Source organism: Dreissena polymorpha, chromosome 2 (assembly GCF_020536995.1).
Source record: "Dreissena polymorpha isolate Duluth1 chromosome 2, UMN_Dpol_1.0, whole genome shotgun sequence".
NCBI classification, from domain to species: Eukaryota; Metazoa; Mollusca; class Bivalvia; order Myida; family Dreissenidae; genus Dreissena; species Dreissena polymorpha.
The window spans coordinates 59,755,622-59,778,101 of record NC_068356.1 but is presented as its reverse complement, the minus strand read 5'-3'; the positions used below and the strand labels follow the sequence as shown (position 1 = coordinate 59,778,101).

Sequence of the window (22,480 nt, the reverse complement as noted above, 5' to 3'; positions counted from 1 at the left end):
TTATTCCAAACAAAAAGTCCACTGATTAGGGAAATACTAAATTTGATGTAACTCTTTATAATCATTCAAATTAAAAGAACAAAATCATATAATACTTTGTTAGCTGTAATTGAATTAAAATTGAGATAAAATACGCATTAGACACTTCTGTCCAAAAAAAAATTTTTTTTTTTTTTTGGAAACTGGGAATTTTTTGCCACATTTTGGGAAAAAAGTATACTTTTTTGGATTGGGAACATAGCCGAATTTCGGCTATAAAATCGGGCCAAAAAAAAACCTGGAATTAAAGCAATTTCTTCCAGAATGAGGCTGAATTGAACAGTGCCCTGGCAACGTTTTGAAAAGGGCAGTTTGCTCTTTAGTGAAAAGAAGACTTTAGCGAACGAAGTAATCTTATATATGTGCCATAAAAAGTTCAATATAGCATGTGATATATATAAATATATTTTATATTGCATGCATTTTTATGTTACATTTTCTATAATTAATAAAGCTAGTTAAACATTGTACATTTAGTTTATTGAAACTTCAATTTTTTTTACTGTATAATAATATGATCAGATCCAAAAAGGACATAGAGTGGGTCAGAGGCCACAGGATTGTGCCTTAGGGCGTTAGGGTTCTACGATCTTTCATTTGAACCTAGTTCAAGCATTGTTAAAGATCATGTGTTTTTTATTATATTGTTTTAGTTTCTTTAGTATCCTATGTATAATTGTTGTTTCTTGCACTTTTTGAAGAGATTTTTATAAATTCTTATTAAATAATAAGTGGAGACATTGTTTAAGTGGCATAATTCCTGTACATGCTGTTTATATTTTCAGCCTAAACGGTGTCCTTCACTCATTTGCAAATATGTCTTTGTATACAAAACTATACCAAAACATGCAGCAGGGCTATAGATAACTTTTTGGGTATATTGGGTAATCACCCTCTGTTTTTGACAATAATAGGGTTTTTGTAAATTCAATAGAGGTTTAGCAAAAATGTTCACCCCCTACTTTTGAGCTTAATTGGGTTTTTCACCCCCGGTTTTTTAACTCAATTAGGTAATTTAGAGAATGACATATATAATATAATAAAAATCTACTATATTATTTATACAAATGGAATTCAAAACGGTACCTGTACATATCAAGAAACATTTACTGAATTTCTGATCAAAGTTCAATCATTTTGCGTTGAATAAGACCGAGTTCGTGAAAACAGCTGCACAATTGATGAAGTTATGGCTGTTCAAAGCGATGCACCCCGTTTTCGGGTCATTTTGAGTTGAATACTTTGAAAATGAAAGTTGAAATTGGACAGGTCTACGAATAATTTAAATAATACTCCAAAGATTGATAACGCTGGAAAGACTGCCTTCTTTTCTTCATAGGACGTCATATAAACTATCCAGTACATTTTTGTACGGAGAATTACCAGTCTAAAAAGTACACCTGGTGGTAGTAAGAATTGCGTTTAGTGACGCAAGTTTTTTCACAAGAATTACGTTATTAAATTTGTATTTGCGTTCTTGTATGCTTTATTTTGAATTTAATTAATTGAATTTGCGTGATCACGCAAATACTCTTATTATCTATGGCCCTGACATGCAGTCAGTATATCAAAAGTAGTTGTCCTTTAGTTGAAAAAGCATTTGTTAAACGTAATTAGTTACACCATTTTGTGAATTTCCTCTTTGAAGAAACTGAATCAAAAGTTTTGCATTATTGTAGTGAAACCAGACATCAAGGTGTTCAGAGCGAAATTCTCAGAAATCACACCACAGTAAGTATTGCTTGTTTAGTGGCAGGGCTCCTTTTTAAGACCAAATACATTTTTGTAACCCTGACTGGAATCATCATTAATGTTTGTTTGTCTGTCTGTCATTTGACAGCAATTTTTTAGGGGTCTTATTATGATTTTAAAACATAAATTTGAAAAAGTAGGAGTCCCAAAGAAAAAAGTTGGAGTCCCAACCAGAGTCCCATTGAATTTTGCATGTGTCATCCAATTTTCATAATAAATATACTTAAATAAAGAATGAGGATATATTATATTATTCTTTGTTGTACAATTAAAAACCCTTATTACACTAGTCGCTTCTTTAATGTTGAGCTTTACTCTGTTATCATGATAAACAAACATACTCTGTAACTCCATTTTATCGCAGATGAAGGGGTCCAAGCTACAAAACTGTGTTATAAACAAACCACAGTATAAATTTGAATGTCATATGTTGCCATTTTGTGTTGTTATCACGTCATTTGCCATAACATGCATATAAACTCTACCATATTTATAACTTAATACATACCATTTTTAGCTCACCTCAGCACAACATGCTCATGGTGAGCTTTTGTGATCGCTTTTTGTCCATTGTGCGTTGTGCGGCGTGCGTTGTGCGGCGTCAACATTTGCCTTGTTAACTCTCTAGAGGCCACATTTATTGTCCAATCTTCATGAAATTTGGTCAAAAGATTGGTCTCAATGATATCTTTGATGAGTTCGAAAATAATTATGTTTGCTTGAAAAAAATGGCTTCCAAGTGGCGGGGCATTTTTCCTTATATGGCTATAGTAAAATCTTGTTAACACTCTAGAGGCCACATTAACTGTCCGATCTTCATGAAACTTGGTCAGAAGATTCATCCCGATAATATCTTGGACGAGTTCAAAAATGATGCCGGTTGGTTGAAAAACATGGCTGCCAGGGGTCGGGGCATTTTTCCTTATATGGCTATAGTAAAGCATTGTTAACACTCTAGAGGCCACATTTATTTTCCGATCTTCGTGAAACTTGGTCAGAAGATTTGTCCCAATAATATCTTGTTATCTCAGGTGAGCGACTTTGGGCATTTCAGGCCCTCTTGTTCTAATATATATATTATATATACCGGTACGTTTGTATATATATTCGATAGTTTGTCCAAACTGGTAACCATGAATTCATTTTTAAAAGATATATTCTGACCAATATTGACAATGAATGTGTTTAATAATTTCATTAATACAAAAGTACACCATTTTTCCAAAGCCAAGTGTACAAGGAATTATGGTTTTCCAAAGGTTGAAGCAATTTTTTATCGCATCATACTCAGCCATTTAAAAAACACCCCTCGGACTGTTGTTTGGGTTCCAACAAGTGTCCTTTTCAATTGTATGTGTGCAAATATGCTTAATTAAGCTTTTCCTTTGACTGGTCTGACGAAGAACTAATACTATTTTCAAACTACAACATTCAAACTTGCCTGCATCAGGATGTGTTGTTATAAGTATTTCAATTATTTTCCTTGTTTATAACACATTATTTGCCCTTTTAATCTTACGATTTCCATAACACTATGATTACAACTTGCTACAGATTAAAAGTTTTATGACTGGGGAACATATTGTTTTTGCCTTGTCTGTTGGTTTGTTGCTTTGTTGGTTTGTTTGCATCAAACTTAAATATTGGCCATAACTTTTACAATATTGAAGATAGCAACTTGATATTTTGCATGCAGGTGTATCTCATGGAGCTGCACATTTTGCGTGGTGAAAGATCAAGGTCAAAGGTCAAATGTCAAATTTTGCAATATTGAAGATAGCAACTTGATATTTGGAATGCATGTGTATCTCATGTAGCTGCACATTTTGAGTGGTGAAAAGTCAAGGTCAAAGTAATCCTTCAAGGTCAAATGTCAAGGTAAAAGGTCAAATACATGTACATGATGGGGGACATAGTGTTTCACAAACACATCTTGTTTTATATTATTTTTAAAAAAGTAATTCCCATATGTCTGTAACATGATTATTGCATTAAACATATCATGATGTGCACTCATACAATGGACTTGTTATCCATGGTCCACTGTTTTTTATCAACAACCACTGATATACTTGGATTGTAACTCCATGGCCATACAGCTAGCCTGTGATGGTCCACTGTTTTTTTATCAACAACCACTGATGTACTTGGATTGTTACTCCAGGGCCATACAGCGAGCCTGTGACAACCTCCTGCAGCCTGACTCAAGGGTCAGTGATGCTGTGGATGTCAGACAAGAACTAGACCTGCGTATTGGTATGAAAGTAACTTATATAAAATCTTGCACTTGGAAAACAGGCTTAATGCATATGTGTCAAGTGTAATACCAGATTAGCCTGTGCAGTCCGCACAGGTTAATCAGAGATGACACTTTCTGTGTTAATTGTTTTTGTTTCCTAGAATGGACTTCCTTTAAAAGGAAAATACCATTAAATTGGAAATTGTCTTCCCCGATAAGCCTGTGCAGTCTGCACAGGCTAATATAGGATGACATTGGACACACATGCATTAAACTATCAGAGCAAGGCTCATATTGTTTCTTTGAGAACACATCAGAAGAAATTGAATCTGATTTATGTGATGAATGAGTTCCAACAAATTGATTTGATACTGTAAATAAGGCTACTGTTCTCTTTTTATAAGTTAAGCTTAAAAAGATGGCAATATTTCACAATTACCTGTCAAGCCAAAAATTTGGTTGTATTCAACGCTTTCCAAGTATTCTATTTATCCAATCAGTCAGTCCATGGGTGGTTTGGGTGATTACCGGTATTGGGTGTATTTGTGGGTCTGTTAATCCGGATTGCATTTCTTCTCTGTAAATTTTACATGCCTTGATGGGTTTTTATGTATTATAGTATTATTCAGATGATGCTTTATTCCTGCACTCCTGGAATGAAGCTTTCTTTGTTATTTAGTGCCAAGTACGTTTGTTGAACGATGCATGCCTGATGTTTGGATAAATTATAGCATGTTATATAATATATCATTAAAAAAAAATTCATCCAGGTGCTGCATTTACGAGGTTTCAGACATTACGTCTGCAGAAGATATTCCCTAACGTGTTGGCTGATCAGCTGATCAGTTACGGGAGCTGCCAGTTTCCCACGCTAGGCTTCGTGGTGGAGAGATACAAGCAGGTGCAGGCATTTATGCCCGAGGCCTTCTGGAAACTGAGAGGTAGATAAAATGCTGACTCCCCAGTTGCTAGGCCTATTCTAAGAAACTTGGTAGAACATATTAATGAAAATCTGAGGATTGTGAATTTGATTACTGGCTTGGCAGCCCACATATGCGGGTGTGTATTGATCATGAAATTGTCTTACTGTCATTCCCCATCCCACCCCCCCATACGTCTGATTCAAGTAGGGCATCTGTCAGTTAATAGGTCAAGAATGTGTACTTTGTACAGTAACCCATCTTACTCAGGAAAAATGTTGGTTGGTCTGACAACAAACCGCTTCGATAATATGACTAAAAATCAGTTCCAAAATCTAAATAAATGCACTATTTATTTTAAAAATACAATGTTATGCTAATTGCATAATTGGAAAATTACAAACAGAGTAAATACGGTTTTGTCAAAAATGTTTGTATAGACGTGGACTGTCTTTTCCTTTGTGGTTGTGAAGATCATCTGAGTTTTATTTAGGTTAACTTTTCTGTGGAGTAGTTGAACCTACTGTTCATAAAACATAGGAGCTGTGCCCTAGAAAAAACAGGGCTTTATGAATGTGCGTAAAGGGTCGCCCAAGATTAGCCTGTGTAGTCTGCACCAGCTAATCAGGGATGATACTTTCCTCCTGAACATGATATTTGTTTAGAAGATACTGGCTTTTATTCCAGGCCTTTCTTGTATGGTTTTTCCAATAGAGAATAAAATACAAAATTGTTTTAAAGTTTGAGATTAAAACAACAACTGATCATTTTCACATCCTGGAAATGTAGTTATTGCATGCATGAAATAAAGAAGATGTCAGTCTGTGCAAGTGCAGTATTAGTATATCTACTCTTTATTACAGTTGGATATAAGAAAGATGAAATTGATGTGGAATTCACTTGGAAAAGGTGGGATGCCTTATTCTTTTTATGTTTTCTTTTGAATGTAAATTTCTAAGCTTGAATAATGTCAATGTTTCTATTCACAAAAAATCTGAAAAATATATTTTATTAAGTTTTTAGACTACATGGCTATTTGTTCTTAATTTTAATTTTAATGACCAATTAAGATAAAAGCCTGCATTATTAAAATTAAAACTACACACAATTTACTAATTTACTATGAAAAATGGTAACAACAATAGATGATACCAGTGCTTTTTATTAAGAATAAACAAACACTTGTTCAAAAAGTGTATTTCAATATCTGGTTCAACATTTAACTGCTATTACTTTTGGTAATTAAGATTTTGACAGATGATAACTAAAATGGTCATTCATGATTTAAGCAACTGTATCCAAGAAAGATATATGTGTTGTATATTTACATCCAGTGTTCGAAAATTCGCACTAGCCCGATAGCCCGGGGCTAGTTTATCTCATTTTGGGCTACTGAATTTCCCTAGGTACTAGCCCGATCGGGCTAGTAATTTTTCCAATTTTGGAAAATTAAAAATACTCAGAAATATTATTTTTATCCATCTTTTGAACCATATCTAGCGTTTATGTGGCATCGTATCGCATTTCCTCACCTTCCAGATCATATTGACATGACTAGAGTTGGAATGACCATTTTTGTTTGACACTGTGTGTTTGTTCAATATACGGTACTTTCCGAAAATCGTACAATTCTACGAATGTTGTAGATGTTCGCCGTCTTGAATTTTTACTTATCTATTGGTGAATTAAAGCATTGCAATATCATATTTTGAAAGAATATATCAACCAAATTGCATATTGATTGCGTATTTGGTATGTAACTTTTTGCTGGTTTTCATTTTCGGCAGTCAAACGATATATCTTTTTTTTTTGGACAGTCGTTTTCGGATACGGTATTATCCGTCCATTTTAATTTATTTTTGACATTCTTGATGAAAAAAAAAAAGATAAATACACATGCGATGGTCCGGTTGATAAATTTTCGGATTGTACTAACCAGAATTGGATCTAGAAAGACTATAAAAAAGAACAATAAGCTAGGGGGATTGGACTCTGCCCTCTATTCGCTTTATCCTACGGCCTCAGACTCTCGGCTTAATTTTTCGGATTTCAAATTTGGGACGATTGACACCTAAACATAATTTGCAGACAGGATATAAACCTTTTCATCTTGACTCCATATTCTAGGTATTGATTGACGAGTACCTGCATACATAAATATTATAATCGTATTGAGTCATTGAAATATTATACATGTAATAACATTTCCAGTTTATTGGGATGAACTGTTATTTGCAATCCTCATCAATTACACCCTACCTGCAATTAACACTATCCAGAACTGTCCAAAATATAAACTTCTTTTAAAAACATGTGATAAACTGTTCGGCCTAGTTAACTTTAGTTCGGGCTAGTGAAAAATTCCATCTGCAAGCTCGAACGGGCTAGTGGTTTCAAAAGTGAAATTTGCACACTGTTTACATCTGTTCATTACAGGAACCGACTGTTTGATTATATGTCCTGCTTCGTCTTGTATGAACAATGCCTGGAGGTTGGTGAACATATATTTATCATTAACCACATTTTCTTATGTACATGTGTGACATGGAAGAAAGTTTGAAACTGTAATATTGACACATTCACATATGTATTTGTGATTCTTCCCAAGTTTTAACTTTTTAGTCCCCTACCGGTGACACCGGAGAGGGACTTATGGTTTGCGCTCTGTGTGTCTGTCAGTCTGTCACATTTTTCTCGATCCTGCGATAACTTAAAAAGTTCTTCATATTTTTTCATGAAACTTGAAACATTGACAGATGGCAATATGGAGATTATACACGTTATTTCATTTTGTTCCTACGTCAAGAATTCTGGTTGTTATGGCAACAAATAGACTAGAAATATTTCTGAAAATTGTGGATCCTGTGTTAACTTTAAAAGCTCTTCATATTTTTTCATTGGTAGGGGACTTTCATAACTTGCAAATAGTCTTGTTTATGCTGTTATTGTAATATGAACTATTTTTGAATACATTTTATTGAATGAAACATCAGCATATCAGACTTGCAGAGGTGTAAACATCTGGTCAAAGACGCTTGTATTGCAGGGCTACCAGCTCATAAAATCCTGTCGCCCTTGCCTATTTTGAAGTAACCCTAAGTTTACAGTGTTCCATAGTCACCCCTTTGAAGACATGATTTTTCTTCTAATAAACTATGAAAACAATGCTGTTAAGATGCCTTCTGGCAAATAAATGGTGTCAATGTAAATATAACTTCTGCAACATACTTAACTAGTTATAATTTGAGCATTGACACAGTGTAAAAACATAGCATCCAGAAAAGCACTTGTTACAAAATTAAGGCATTGACTGACCTGCAGATGTGTCAACAGATAAGGCAAGTATTTGGGTTTTAATGCTCGCTAAGAGCAAACATTGGGTCGGCCATTGGATAGGAGGTGGTTAACACCCTTTGACCTTGCTATATGTAAAAAACTTCTTGAATTATTCAAGAAAATTTGTTGTTGTAAAATTAAGTATTTATCAAGAAAACTTATGTTAAACCATGTATTACATAGACTTAAATATTCATTGTGTAGACTTAAATATTCATTGTGTTTCAGTCCCCATTGGCAAGAGTTGTAGATACGAAAGGTCGGAGTAAAAGCAAATGGCGACCACAGGCTTTGGATACGGTGGTAAGTCATCTGTCTTAGTTATTATAGAAAGGTCTTCCAGAACTTAAATGATGCTTGAACAAAGACAACATGATACTAAACATTTTAACTGAGAGTGTACATAATAAGCTAACAGAAACCTTGTTGTTAATTTTATTTGAAAAGGAACTGCCATGTTGCATATACATTTTAGTCGAATAGGCATCTTCAACATAGCATATACATTCCAGTTGCAAAGGTCTCTACAAAATTGTAAATAAATTTTATTTGAACTGTTAAATGCCAAATTGAATGTAAATTTCAGTCAAAAAGGTAACTGCGAATAGTGTATTAATTTCAACTGAAAAAGTTACTTCCAAATTGAAAATGCAAATTTTGTATGTTAAGTATATACAATATAAAATTGTATTTGTTTGTAAAAAATTGGCATTAACCTAGATAATATTTGTTTACAGAATGGTCTCATTATAATATGATTTATCTACACGGGCCTCTTTGAACCCATTTCTTATATTTAAACAGTAATTTTATTTTCCAAAAGTGCTTTAAGTAGATGTGTTTGTTTGTGATGAAATATCATGTTGATGAAAAGTCTTTTGATATTGTAGGAAATTGACTATTAGACAGAAGAAATTTGTAGCCAAGCATTACAGTTGTTTGTGCAGGGGTTTACATTAAATTGATTAGATTATGAAACCAATGTGGTTTTCCTTATTGCAAATATACAATTCATGATACGTAAATTTAATCATAGAAAGACAAGTTCCTACCAGTCATTTGAAGCTTCCACATAATGATATTATAATATCAACCACATTTAAATTAATTTGCGATATAAGCCAATCATCACTTGAGGATATCACATGTTAAGTGGTAAAAACATTTAATACAAAAAGACATAATGAACTTATCTTGTGTTTTTACATGTGACAATATTTGTTATTTTTGATGGATAGAAATGAGCCTGGCACTGGGAAAAGTGTGTTTAATACATGTGGGTAAAGTGTTGTCTCAGATTAGCCTGTGCAGTCTGCACAGTCCCATCAGGGACAACAATTTCTGCCTTAACTATATTTTTGCTAAGAAGAGACTTATTTAAAACAAAAAAATACAATAAAAGTCTAATCTTGGACGACACTATTAACATGCATTTTCCCCACGATTTGTATAGAGCAAGGTTCGAATTAATGTCATGGGGAATTGTTGAAATTGTGTGGGCAGTTGATGATCTGTGTATTGTGTTTTCTTCAGGAACTTGAAAAGATCGCCTCCCGCAAGCTGCGTATCAACGCGAAGGAGACAATGCGAATAGCGGAAAAGTTGTACACAAATGGGTTCATCAGCTACCCTAGGACGGAAACCAACATGTTCACAAAGGAGATCAACCTAGCCTCACTGGTCGAGGCTCAGACCCGCGACCCTAACTGGGGAGGTATGTAGTTATATCTTCTGTGGTTGACCTTAATTTCAGGCTTAAATTTTTAAAAAAATCACACAAATGTTTGGAAACCATAATGTTTGCCAAGCAGACTTGACCTTGCCATGCGGAAGTATAAGTGGTGAGAACCACTTGCCTAAACCTTTGATTGATAATAAGTAAAATCAAACTGTAAAACGTGAAATGGCGCGGCAGAGGCCGACGCGTATCCCCACGCCGCATGTTTGACCCAGGGGGCGCCACAGGCTTGATAAAATGGGGCCATGCATAGTTGAGATTGACCGTATTGTCATAAGATATGTTCAGTATCAATTTAAAGTAAGTCGGTGTAGAAATGAAGAATTTATAGTAAAAGGCAATTTTGGGAGGGTGTGGTCTATGTGGGCGAGGGCGCCCCAGGGTTGGTAATGGGGCCATGCATAATTGAGATTGACTGTATTGTCATCAGAGATGTTCAGTATCAATTTGAAGTAAATCGGTGTAGAAATGAAGAAGTTATAGTAAAAGGCAATTTGAGTGGGCGTGGTCTATGTGGGCAGGGGCGCTCCAGGGTTGGTAATGGAGCCATACAAAGTTGAGATTGACCGTATTGTCATAAGAGATGCTCAGTATCAAATTGAAGTAAATCGGTGTAGAAATGAAGAAGTTATAGTAAAAGGCAATTTTGGGTGGGCGTGGTATATGTGGGTGGGGCACCCCAGGGTTGGTAATGGGGCCATGCATAGTTGAGATTAACTGTATTGTCATAAGAGATGTTCAGTATCAATTTGAAGTAAATGGGTGTAGAAATGAAGAAGTTAATGTAAAATAACATTAAAAAATGAGTGAAAATCTCTGACCTGGCCCCATCCCAACCCCCATAACTTTTGACCCAGGGGTCAGATCAAAACTCCAAATAGTGCAGGGTCGCACATATGCTCATAGCTACCATGTATGTAAGTTTCAAGGTTCTAGTGCTTATAGTTAAGGAGGAGATAGTGGCCAGGACGGACGCACGGACAGCGGAGATTACAACAATATCCCCACGCTTTTCAAAAAGCTTGGGGATAAAAACAAACAATCCTAAGAAACTAATCAATGCAATATACAAAAGACTGCTTATGCCTTTATCAGAGGAAAATGATACATGACCAACATTTGTGACATTATTTAAGCAGCATTATTGTAATACTGGTGTTTAATGTCTTCACGGGCTTATCATGGATGACACTTTCTGCTCTTATGGCAGTGACAAAACTATTTCAACAATGCACTTGCACTGTAGTACATGTTTTAGCGCCATACAAATCTCACTTGTTCTGCAAATACATGCAAACGTGCTTCAAATATGTGTGAAATAAAGATTTCAAGGGACTAAAGAAGTTTCTGAAAAGTCAATATTCTAAAGTTCGGTCATATAGCATTGGCTTAAAATTTTGATTTCTAAATAAAAACTTAGTATCTCGGAGAACCCTGAGATCTACACTTTTTGCTAAAAAATTGTGAGCATTTTTTTAATCACTTGTTCTCTTTATTAAAAAGAAGTCGTTTACACTGTAACTACAACGCTATGGTTGTTGAGATAGAACAGTATAGATCTGTGACATGTACAGTTATCGCATACACCTTCACGTGGCAAAGGCTTGTATTCCGTTGCCTGAGCGCTGATTGGCTGATAAGATTTCCTAGAAAATGTGATTGACAGCTGACATCATGTCTTTGGTGTTGGGCAAGTGGTATTTTTGTTTGTCAAACTGCACAAGCATGAATGAGATGTACAATGAACACACAAACATCTGATATCATGAATAATAAGGAAAATGTAAGTGCTAAAATTACTTATTAAAAAAAAAACTGTTGGAATAGGAAAAACAATAAATAGAAAATGTATAATTTCAGATAAGGAATTTAATTCAATTAATAAGAGACTAACTGTTCAGAAAAAACATTTTTTTACGTCAGATTTTTTTTACTCATCTGTTCAAAGCTGACAAGTAGATTTTTTTGATTTTTTGTCCCCTTAATGGAATACCAAAATCCAGGCCACACATAAAATTGTGTTGTTAACTGCAATGGCTAATCTGGACTTGAATTGAGCCCAGTTGTCCCAAAGACTCTTATTATTCTTTTCATCTCATTCTTGTAGGCTTTCATTAATTTTCTTAAAAACTCTCAATATGAAATAAAAAAATTAAAAAAAAAGGTCTTGCGCTAAGTAAACATGTAGAAGGGTGCTGCAATAAGCTCCGTTTTGCAAAAAGTATTACTGTCCTGCCTCTTTTTGTGAGCTCCCTGTACCTTCACATTTTGTTTGTCATGGACCATTGTTATTGTGTAACCTTTCAGGGTTTGCCCAGGGGGTTCTGGAGAGAGGTCCCAACCCCAGGAATGGCAACAAGACCGACAATGCTCATCCGCCTATCCACCCCACCAAGTACACAGACAACCTACAGGTTTATGAGATTGAGTTTGGTTACAACTTTGATTCAATAGCATTGTAAAATACTTTTGTATACTTTTTTACCAACAATTGGTATTGTCAACATTTTAAGTTTAATCTGGAGGAGGAAGAAATGTTTTGCAGAAGTTTTGTTTATCTTAGAACAGGTAAACATTTGCCATTTTTAGCTCACCTGAGCAGAATGTGCTCATGGTGAGTTTTTGTGATTGTATTTTGTCTGTTGTGTGGTGTGCGGCGTCAACATTTGCCTTGCTAATACTCTAGAGGCCACATTTATTTTCCAATCTTCATGGACTTTGGTCAGAAGATTTGTGCCAATGATATTTTAGACAAGTTCCAAAATGGTTTAGGTTGGTTAAAAAAACATGGCGGCCAGGGAGTAGGACATTTTTCCTTATATGGCTTTATATGGCTATAGTAAATCTTGTGTTAACACTCTAGAGGCCACATTTATTATCTGATAATCATGAAACTTGGTCAGAAAATTTGTCCCAATGATGTCTCGGACGAGTTGGAATATGGTGCCGGTTGCTTGAAAAACATGGCCGCAAGGGGGTGGGATATTTTTCTTTATATGGCTATATATGGCTTCAGTAAAACCTTGTTAACACTCTAGAGAACACATTTATTGTCGGATATTCATGAAATTTGGTCAGAAGATTTGTACCAATGATTTCTTGGATGAGATCAAATATGTGGTTCCAGTTGCTTAAAAATACATGGCCGTCAGAAGGCTGGGCATTTTTCCTTATTTGGCTATATATGGCTATAGTAAAACCTTGTTAACACTCTAGAGACCACATTTATTGTATTATATTTTGGACGAGTTTTATAATCCTTCCTATTGGTTGAAATACATGCCTGCCAGGGGGCGGGGCATTTTTTTTTCAAATGGCTATAGTACAAACTTGTTAACACTCTTATAAAAGTCACATTTATTGCCTTAACGTCATGAAACTTGGTCAGAACATGTGTCTTAATGATATCTGGAATGAGTGTGAACATGGTTCGGGTCTGTTGAAACACATGGCTGCCAGGGGGCGGGAAATTAATCCTTATATGGCTATAGTAAAACCTTGTTAGCACTCTAAAATTTACATTTATTGTTCACTCTTCACGTCACATGGTCAGAACATTTGTTCTAATGATATCTTGGTTCTTAAAAAATGGCTAAATTAATACAAAAGTATTGCAATAACTCGAGCTGGCATTGATGGAAGTCCCTAACACTTTCCTTTCATTTCTATATAAAAATACCCGCAATAACTCAAACATGCGATTTTCAATAACTTGAGGATGTGTGCTGGTCCCTGTAAGGCATTTCACACCTAATTAACTGGCAATTATTCGAAGACACTTTCTCGTGTGGTGGGTGCTAAAAATATTCGAGTTGTGAAAACACCGCAATCAAGCAGACAAAAAACACTTGATTAGGTGTGAAGTTAGTTGCAGTTTGAGAAACACTGCAAATTGTCATCCTTTGAGATGCAGATAAAACCTACACGGTTTTAATGATATTTAAATAATTACCAGCAATCAATTATTATGATAAAATGTATGGTTTAAAAGAGAGCGTAGCAGATAATACATCGGAATCTCTTAACTAAATTCCTTCTTGTCATTTGCGCTGCATCATGGCAACACAGAAAGAAAAAAGTCCTACAAATTGTCAAACTCCTGAGCAATCTAGTGAAGGACCCACTTGTGGGGGGATAGCTAGATCAGGAAAGCTTCTGTTTCCTATATCGGATAGCGGAATTAGTATATGCTTAATGTTCATTGAATATTGTTTGAATATTTTTTATTATAATGTGTTATGTGTGTATGTTGATTTAATTAAATGAATGAACGATCATTTTTATTGTTTAGTTGAGTATACTGCAACCGATTTTTACAAAGCCTTTTCTTTTCCAAGCACCGTCTTACATGTAAATAAAGCGTTTGCGGTCATAAGTTAAACATCACCAGCCAAAACAGTGAAAACAAATAATACCATTGATTACTGGATTACTCGAGCATCGACGTCAGTTATGTGTTACCTCGAGTTATGGCAGTTTTACTGTATCATCCTTTAAGTGTATTGGTGGCTAAGGCACTGGTCATTAAGATAAACAAAATAATCTTAAATTCACATGGTCATTCACACACAATCACAATTAGCTACGTATCCATGGTATATTGTGGATGTGAAATTTTGCTAAAACAGTTGTTGTGTGTGCATAAAAACATGGGAGTAAGAAAAACATCTTAAATTCACATGGTAATTCTCACACACACACACAATTGGCTACTTATCCATGATATATTGTCAAATTTTGGTTAAACAGTTGTTTTGTGTGCATAAAAACATGGGAGTAAGTTATAGTTACAGGTATTGTCTCAAAGCTTGTGTTCTTGCCGTGGATATGATGTCCGTCTGGCGATAGGGAGAACATGCGTTTGATCCCCAGGGTGAGCATTCGAAAGACCTTCCTGCCAAAGACACCAAGTACTGGTTCTACCCAGGAAACAGATTCGAGAGCGTTTCAATAAGCCTTAGTTTTTGTATGTAATGGAGCTAAAATAAATTGGTTTAAATGTTTTTAAAATGTTTGTGATCTGTTGCTAGGGTGACGAGAAGCGTGTGTACGAGTTTGTGGTTCGACACTTTCTGGCATGTGTTTCCCAGGATGCACAGGGCTTCGAGACGACTGTGGAGATAGACGTGGCAGAGGAGCGGGTAATGATTGAAATCTCATTCCGGGAAAGTTGGGCTTAAATTAAATTCAGTTAACATATGTGCGTTAATTGTCAGATTAGCCTGAGCAGTGCACAGGGACAACACTTTCAGCTTAAACTGGATTTTCTTTTTCTTTAAGAAGATACTTCCTGAAAATGTAAAACAAATAAACATAATGTTCCATCCCTGATAAGCCTATGTGGACTGCACATGCTAATCTGCCTTGGCATTTGTACTCCGATGAATAATGCTCTTTTTAATTAGCCCCATGAAAATGAGGTTTATATTGGAATAATGATGGGGTAAATCTGTCCGTATGTCTGTCTCTAGACACTTACTTGTCCGCAGGCGCTCTTCAATACTATTCAAAGTAACATTAAAACTTGCAAGTATATTTCCTTATAATAAATGAAGTTGTGCATGTTCATTTTGTATCATTCTAGTTAAACATTACAAAAGTTATGCCCCCTTGTTTACTTTAGAACTTCTAGTACATGCTGTATATTATGATATTCGGGGTCAGCAGTGGTCGGATGTGTGTTTGTGGAGGTTTTACATGTCTCTTTTGTTCGAATTCTACTTTGTTGTCAATCAAATCAAACTAATTTATTCCTGTTGTAATTTTTGTTAAATCAATAATGGAGGAAAATGACTGTTAACATTGTCATTTTTGTTGAATCAATAATGGTGGACAAGGGCTATTCAATCTTGTGTTCACAGTTCACAGCCCAGGGCCTTATGATCACTGCCAGAAACTACCTGGATGTCTACCCATATGATAAGTGGAATGCCAAGGTACAGTGTAGTAAATTGAGCCCTGTTATTCCTTCTTAGTTCTTCTGGGCTTAATGCATGCGCGTTAAGTGTCGTCACAGATTGGCATTTGCAGTCTGCACAGGCTTATTTTGAACAATACTTTTTGCCTGAACTGGAATTTGCTTGAAAAATACGTCCTTAAAACAAAAAGGCAGAAAGTGTTCTTCCCAGTAATAGCAGGCTAATTAGGGATGACACTTTATGCACATGCATTAAGCCCCTTTGTTTTCAAGAATGCTGGTCAATGAAAAAAAGAAAAGCACTTGAAACAAAGACCATTAAACATGTGCGTTTCAGGATATGAATATGATTTTTGAAAAAAAAGATTCAACAGCGATAAGTCTTTTCTTTTTGATTGCTATGTTTATTAAATTAGAGAAGGTTCAGTCACATTTATGAAGCTATTGCATAGTACATATCGCCACATTGGTGCAATTAGGTACCATGTGACATTAAAGTTCAATGTCATATTGTACCTTTTTGCACCAAGGGGGTGATATCCATTTTTACACAACAACTTTTGAAATACATATAGGTATAGGATATATTTTTGTCCACTAACGGTGAAACCGGAGGCGACTTATGGTTTGTGCTCCGTCTGTCCGTGTGTCTGTCTGTCCGTCACACTCCTCTGGATCCTGCAATAAAATTGAAAGTTCTTCATATTTTTTCATGAAACTTGAAACATGGATAGGTGGCAATATGGGCATTATGCATGTCATTTCATTTTGTTCCTAGGTCAATAATTCTGGTTGCTATGGCAACAAATATGTAAAAAATAAATATTTTTTTTACTGACAATGGTGGAGTTTCACCGGTGGGGGACACTATTGCTTGGCAATCTCTTGTCATTATTATTTTTCTAGTCATTTATAGCATTATTATAAAGACAAAATAACATTCAAACAATAACAATAACAAACCAAAGAATGTTTTGGTAAATTGAGATAGTGACTGTTTTGCATTTTATTGTGCAGGAAATTCCAGTTTTCGACAAAGGTGATGAGTTCGAGCCAACATCTATTGATGTGAGTATTCAAATACGTAATTTTGTTCAACACCAATTCATTTTTAGCGTGGGAATGCATATTTATTGAAGAATAGTCTTACCTGTCTTAAAAGATTACCCATTTGTTATTCCCTCTTTCTAAAGTGGTCGCTTGTCAAAAGTCTTAGCCTCTTTCACATTATATAGTTGATTAACCTTAACCTTAGTTGTAAGACCTACAATCACAAAGATATCCCAGCTAGCCCAGGAAACGTGTGCATTTGTTAACTGACTGCCCTAATATGACTGCTATTCTGTTACAAAATGCAAAAACCCCCCGAAAATAGACTAACAAACAAACAAATGCTTAGCAACATTGCTGCAGAACTATTACTGTCACCTTATCCTTTAACAGACTTATCAAGAATAAAGAAATAAAGGCAGTAATATACAGACATTTCAAAGAGAGTATTTGTTCTTGTCAAATCATATTATTTGAAAAGTGAGAAATAAAGTTGTAGGAATTTCTGACAACAGTTGACTTTTAAACAATATTTATGTTAAGTTCTAGTACTAATGTATACATTTACCTAATTTAATGTTGTTAAAGAACATATTTTGCCATAATTATGTCTAAAAAAAAATAAAAATAATGGATATTACTCATACGATCGTAAATATATATTACAAACGTGTTATGTGTTCTGCCTGTATCTCAGATGAAGTGTGGAGAGACTGCCCCCCCACCACTCCTGAATGAGGCTGACTTGATTGCCCTCATGGACAAGCATGGCATAGGTGGGTATACTATAACTGCATGTGAGACACCAAGTTGAGTTGCTTTCTATGGTGTTTATACTTAATTATTTATTTGTTTGATTTCCTTGTCTGTTTATGCTTATGCACTTGTCTGTTATTATCCCCCCGCCATAGGCGGAGGGATATTGTTTTGGCGTTGTCTGTCCATCTTTCTGTCCGTCCGTCCGGAACAATATCTTGTAAGTGCTTTGGCGGATTTCATTGAAACTTGGTATGAGTATATAGACCAGTTCACGCGTGACGTCACGCGCACCTGCGTGTTTACATCCGGGCTATATTGGTAGTCAAAAGAAAGATACAATCAATGGGGAGAAATCGAGCGTGATCGGTTAAATTTAAACGATTATATTTAGATTTTATTTTTCAACATGCCAACAAGTTGTTCTACGTTACTGAAACAAATAAGATTGAACACAATGAATAAATAGATCAATTCCAAATAAAAAACATTTACAAATTAACCATAATGGTATTTGTCTGGGCAGGGACCTTTACCCTGGTCCGGGAAAACTAACATGTTGACACATTAAATAAACATTTAATTAAATTAAATGCAATAGTTTTCATTTGATTGTTTGCATCAATCTTAAAATCGTTTAAGCCTTTGTATTCCGGTGTTTAATTGCCCCTTTGTTCTGCCTAATCCGATTATCTCGTTTTGATCAGATATTGTCCACACCTAACTAACAACATGGTGTCATAAATCACACTAGGTGGCAGATGACAGTCTGGTCATTAAACGCATTTGATGATGCCACCATGTCTTCATTCTGGTAGTATTAAGTAACTAGGCATTTGGTTTAATAAATTTACCGCCGACATACTTAACAGTTGCTTAAATTAGATATGTGACATATTGTACAAATTTGAAGTCTATAGATTATCGGAAATTAAACACGGTAAAGATACAAGCCCGTTTTATTTATAAAAAAAATAAAGTATTTATGAATTATAAAATGTAAATAAAAAATATTTAACGTATTTAGCGGGTATCGGTTAATTATAAATACGTCATTCCGTATGAAGATGTAATGTTACGGCAATGCACGAAATACATCATAAAAACAAGAAATTACGTTTGACATCAATAGGGGTAAATAATAATGAAACAATATGTATATATTATATATGTATATATATTATGTTGTGTGTGTGTGTTTGTGTGTGTGTGTTAAATGTTAGATAGTTGTCACTCATACTCGATCACTAGTAACGAGTTTACAAAATACATGAATACACAGTTCAATTTGCATCATGTGAGGTTGTGTTTTTCAGTTGAATGTTAATATTCCTCAAGTCATTCTCTGAACAACACCCATCCAAATTAAAATTACATGTAAATACCGTCATGAAATTCGCTTTTAATAGGGCTTTGTAGTATGTTTATTTTCAATGAAACACTGACACATTCTAGCTATCACTACTGTAATAATTTTTTATTACTCTAGTTTACGCATGCAATTGATAATTATAATTTTATAATTAGATGTATCATTATTTTTATTGAAGCTTTTCTGCAAATAATTATACGGCTAATGCATAGAGCTCTTGTTGTGTCGAATTGTCTGTCGTTCAGTCTTCAGACAATCTTAATTACTTTGATGCTAATGACGCGTTCTTTTAAAATGCAAATAAATGTGTTAATGCATTCTTTTGGCACTTAATATTATATTTTTTAAATATTATTTAGGTGTTGTTTTTTTAGTTTCTTTTCGATTTATTGACTAAACAAGTCTCGTTATCCATATGCTTTGCGTTAGCTGTAAGCAATGCTTTTGACTACCAGTGCATTGCGCATGCGCGAAAATCAGGAATCAAAACAATAACAATGAACTGGTCTATATATGGATATAGAGAATACTATGTTAGTGTGATTGTGTACTTAAATTTATCCCACAAGTGAAGAAAGGTTTACATGGCGAGGCTTGCCAAGCCTTGTAAGCCTTTCTGGGCCGGGCAGTGATAATCTGCCCCAGGTCGCTAAAGCCCTTGGGCCTTTATGCTTCCTGCGGGCCGATTATCACTGCTCGGCACGGCTCAGCCGTGTTTTATCCTTTTAATAATCCATCGCAAACACACACACTTGTTAACTCGTCCAACGACTGCGTACCCAATGACCTGAATGACGCAATCAGGGGTGAAAGGACAAAAAAGTAGTCCCTATGTTCTAAAAATAACTTTGGAATAAACCTTATCTTAAAATAACCGTGGAGAAAACCTTATCTTTTCTTTATGAGTCGTATTTGTTGTATAAAATCATTTAGCTATGGGATAAAATAGGATGATGCACTCCAAATGGCATTGTACACAATCGAATAATAACAGAGTTATGGCCTTTTGTATCTTGAAAAAATGCTTTTTGTGTGTCCAGAGCCATATCTTGGAAGTGCTTTGGCGGATTTCATTGAAACTTGGTATGCGTGTCCAGAAGCATATTGGCGGGGGATATCAATTCAACGAATTTGCTTGTTGCTTCATGTATCAGTACTAAATATTATTACACGATTAAATGCTAGCTATCTCATTTGGTAGAATGCTGGTCACCAGACTGGCACGCTGTGACTGAAATACTAATGTAAAAGGAAAAATATCCAATTTAACTTACAAAAAAATTAATGCATTCGTTTGTTTGTATTAGCTCACCTGAGCACAACGTGCCCATGGTGAGCTTTTATCGCTTTTTGTCCGTCGTGCGTCGTCCGTCGTCAACATTTTGCCTTGTGAACACTCTAGAGGCCACATTTTTTGTCTGATCTTCATGAAATTTGGTCAGAACATTTGTCCCATTGATGCCTCGACTGACATCGAAACTGGGTCATGCTGGGTCGAAAACTAGGTCACTAGGTCAAAAAAAAGAAAAACCTTGTGAACACTGTAGAAGTCACATTTGATGCCCAATATTCATGTAACTTTGTCAAAATGTTTTTCTAAATGAGTTCAAAAATGGTTCCGGGCCGTTGAAAAACATGGCCGCCAGGGGGCGGGGCAGTATTCCTTATATGGATATAGAGAAACCTTGTGAACACTCTAGATGTCACAATGTTTTTGCCCAATCATCATGAAACTTGGTCAAAACATTGGTTTCATTGATATCTCAGACGAGTTCGAAAATGGTCCAGATATGAAAAAACATGGCCGGCAGTTTTCCTTATATGGCTATAGTAAAACCTTGTTAACACTCTAGAGGCCACATTTATTGTCCAATCTTCATGAAATTTGGTCTGAAGATTGGTCTCAATGATATCTTGGATGAGTTCTAAAATGGTTACGTTTGCTTGAAAAACATGGCTGCCAAGGGGCAGGGCATTTTTCCTTATATGGCCATATATGGCTATAGCAAAACCTTGTAGACACTCGAGGCCTCATTTATTGTCCAATCTTCATGAAATTTGGTCAGAAGATTGGTCTCAATGATATCTTGGATGAACTTGAAACGGTTACGTTTGCTTGAAAAACATGGCTGCCAAGGGGCGGGGCATTTTTCCTTATATGGCTATATATAGCTATAGTAAAATCTTGTTGACACTCTAGAGGCCACATTTATTGTCAGATCTTCATGAAACTTGATCAGAAGATTCACCCTAATAATATCTTGGACGAGTTAAAAAATGATGCTGGTTTGTTGAATAACATGGCTGCCAGGGGGCGGGGCATTTTCCTTATATGGCTATAGTAAAACCTTGTTAACACTCTAGAGGCCACATTCATTTTCCGATCTTCATGAAACTTGTTCAGAAGATTTGTCCTTATGATATCTTGGATGAGTTCGAAAATGGTTTTGGTTGCTTAAAAAACATGGCCACCAGGGGGCGGGGCATTTTTCCTTATGTGGCTATATATCACGCTTTAGTAAAACCTTGTTAACACTCTAGAGGCCACATTTATTGTCCCATTATCATGAAACTTGGTCAGATGATTTGTCCCAATGATATCTTGGATGAGTTCAAAAATGATTCCGGTTGGTGGTAAAACATGGCTGCCAAGGGGGCGTGGCATTTTTCCTTATATAGTTATAGTTAAACCTTGTTAACACTCTAGAAGCCATATTTATTGTACGATCATCCTGAAACTTTGTTAGAAGAGCCTTGTTTTCTGCAGGCACTGATGCGACCCATGCTGAGCATATTGAGACCATCAAGACCCGTAACTACGTGGGTGTGAGACCTGATGGAAGATTTGTACCAGGACAGCTGGGAATGGGGCTGGTGGAAGGTAAGTGAGACCATCAAGACCCGTAACTATGTGGGTGTGAGACCTGATGGAAGATTTGTACCAGGACAGCTGGGAATGGGGCTGGTGGAAGGTAAGTGAGACCATCAAGACCCGTAACTACGTGGGTGTGAGACCAGATGGAAGATTTGTACCAGGACAGCTGGGAATGGGGCTGGTGGAAGGTAAGTCAAGACCCGTAACTACGTGGGTGTGAGACCATATGGAAGATTTGTACCAGGACAGCTGGGAATGGGGCTGGTGGTAGGTAAGTCAAGACCCGTAACTACGTGGGTGTGAGACCAGATGGAAGATTTGTACCAGGACAGCTGGGAATGGGGCTGGTGGAAGGTTAGTGCATTTTATATGAGCCTTGTTGAGATTGGCCTGCACAGTCTGTCAGCTTCCATCCTGGACTGGTACATACATAAATGTGGAACATATTTTGTAATTTGTGTTATAATATGAATACAGTCTGTGACA

General features: G+C 35.7%; 1 protein-coding gene across 3 annotated transcripts in view; it reads left to right on the top strand.

Moving 5' to 3' along the window:
- LOC127867203 (DNA topoisomerase 3-alpha-like) overlaps positions 1-22,480 on the top strand; it is a 45,116-nt gene that overhangs the window by 5,763 nt on the left and 16,873 nt on the right. For all 3 annotated transcript variants that reach the window (XM_052408247.1, XM_052408248.1, XM_052408249.1), the window contains 13 exons: positions 1,719-1,770; positions 3,956-4,047; positions 4,801-4,971; positions 5,814-5,859; positions 7,387-7,441; positions 8,515-8,589; positions 9,820-10,000; positions 12,332-12,438; positions 15,055-15,165; positions 15,886-15,960; positions 16,959-17,009; positions 17,689-17,767; positions 21,887-22,000. In XM_052408247.1, the coding sequence (XP_052264207.1) occupies positions 1,719-1,770; positions 3,956-4,047; positions 4,801-4,971; positions 5,814-5,859; positions 7,387-7,441; positions 8,515-8,589; positions 9,820-10,000; positions 12,332-12,438; positions 15,055-15,165; positions 15,886-15,960; positions 16,959-17,009; positions 17,689-17,767; positions 21,887-22,000 (1,209 nt within the window). The remainder of the gene's footprint in view (positions 1-1,718; positions 1,771-3,955; positions 4,048-4,800; positions 4,972-5,813; positions 5,860-7,386; positions 7,442-8,514; positions 8,590-9,819; positions 10,001-12,331; positions 12,439-15,054; positions 15,166-15,885; positions 15,961-16,958; positions 17,010-17,688; positions 17,768-21,886; positions 22,001-22,480) is intronic.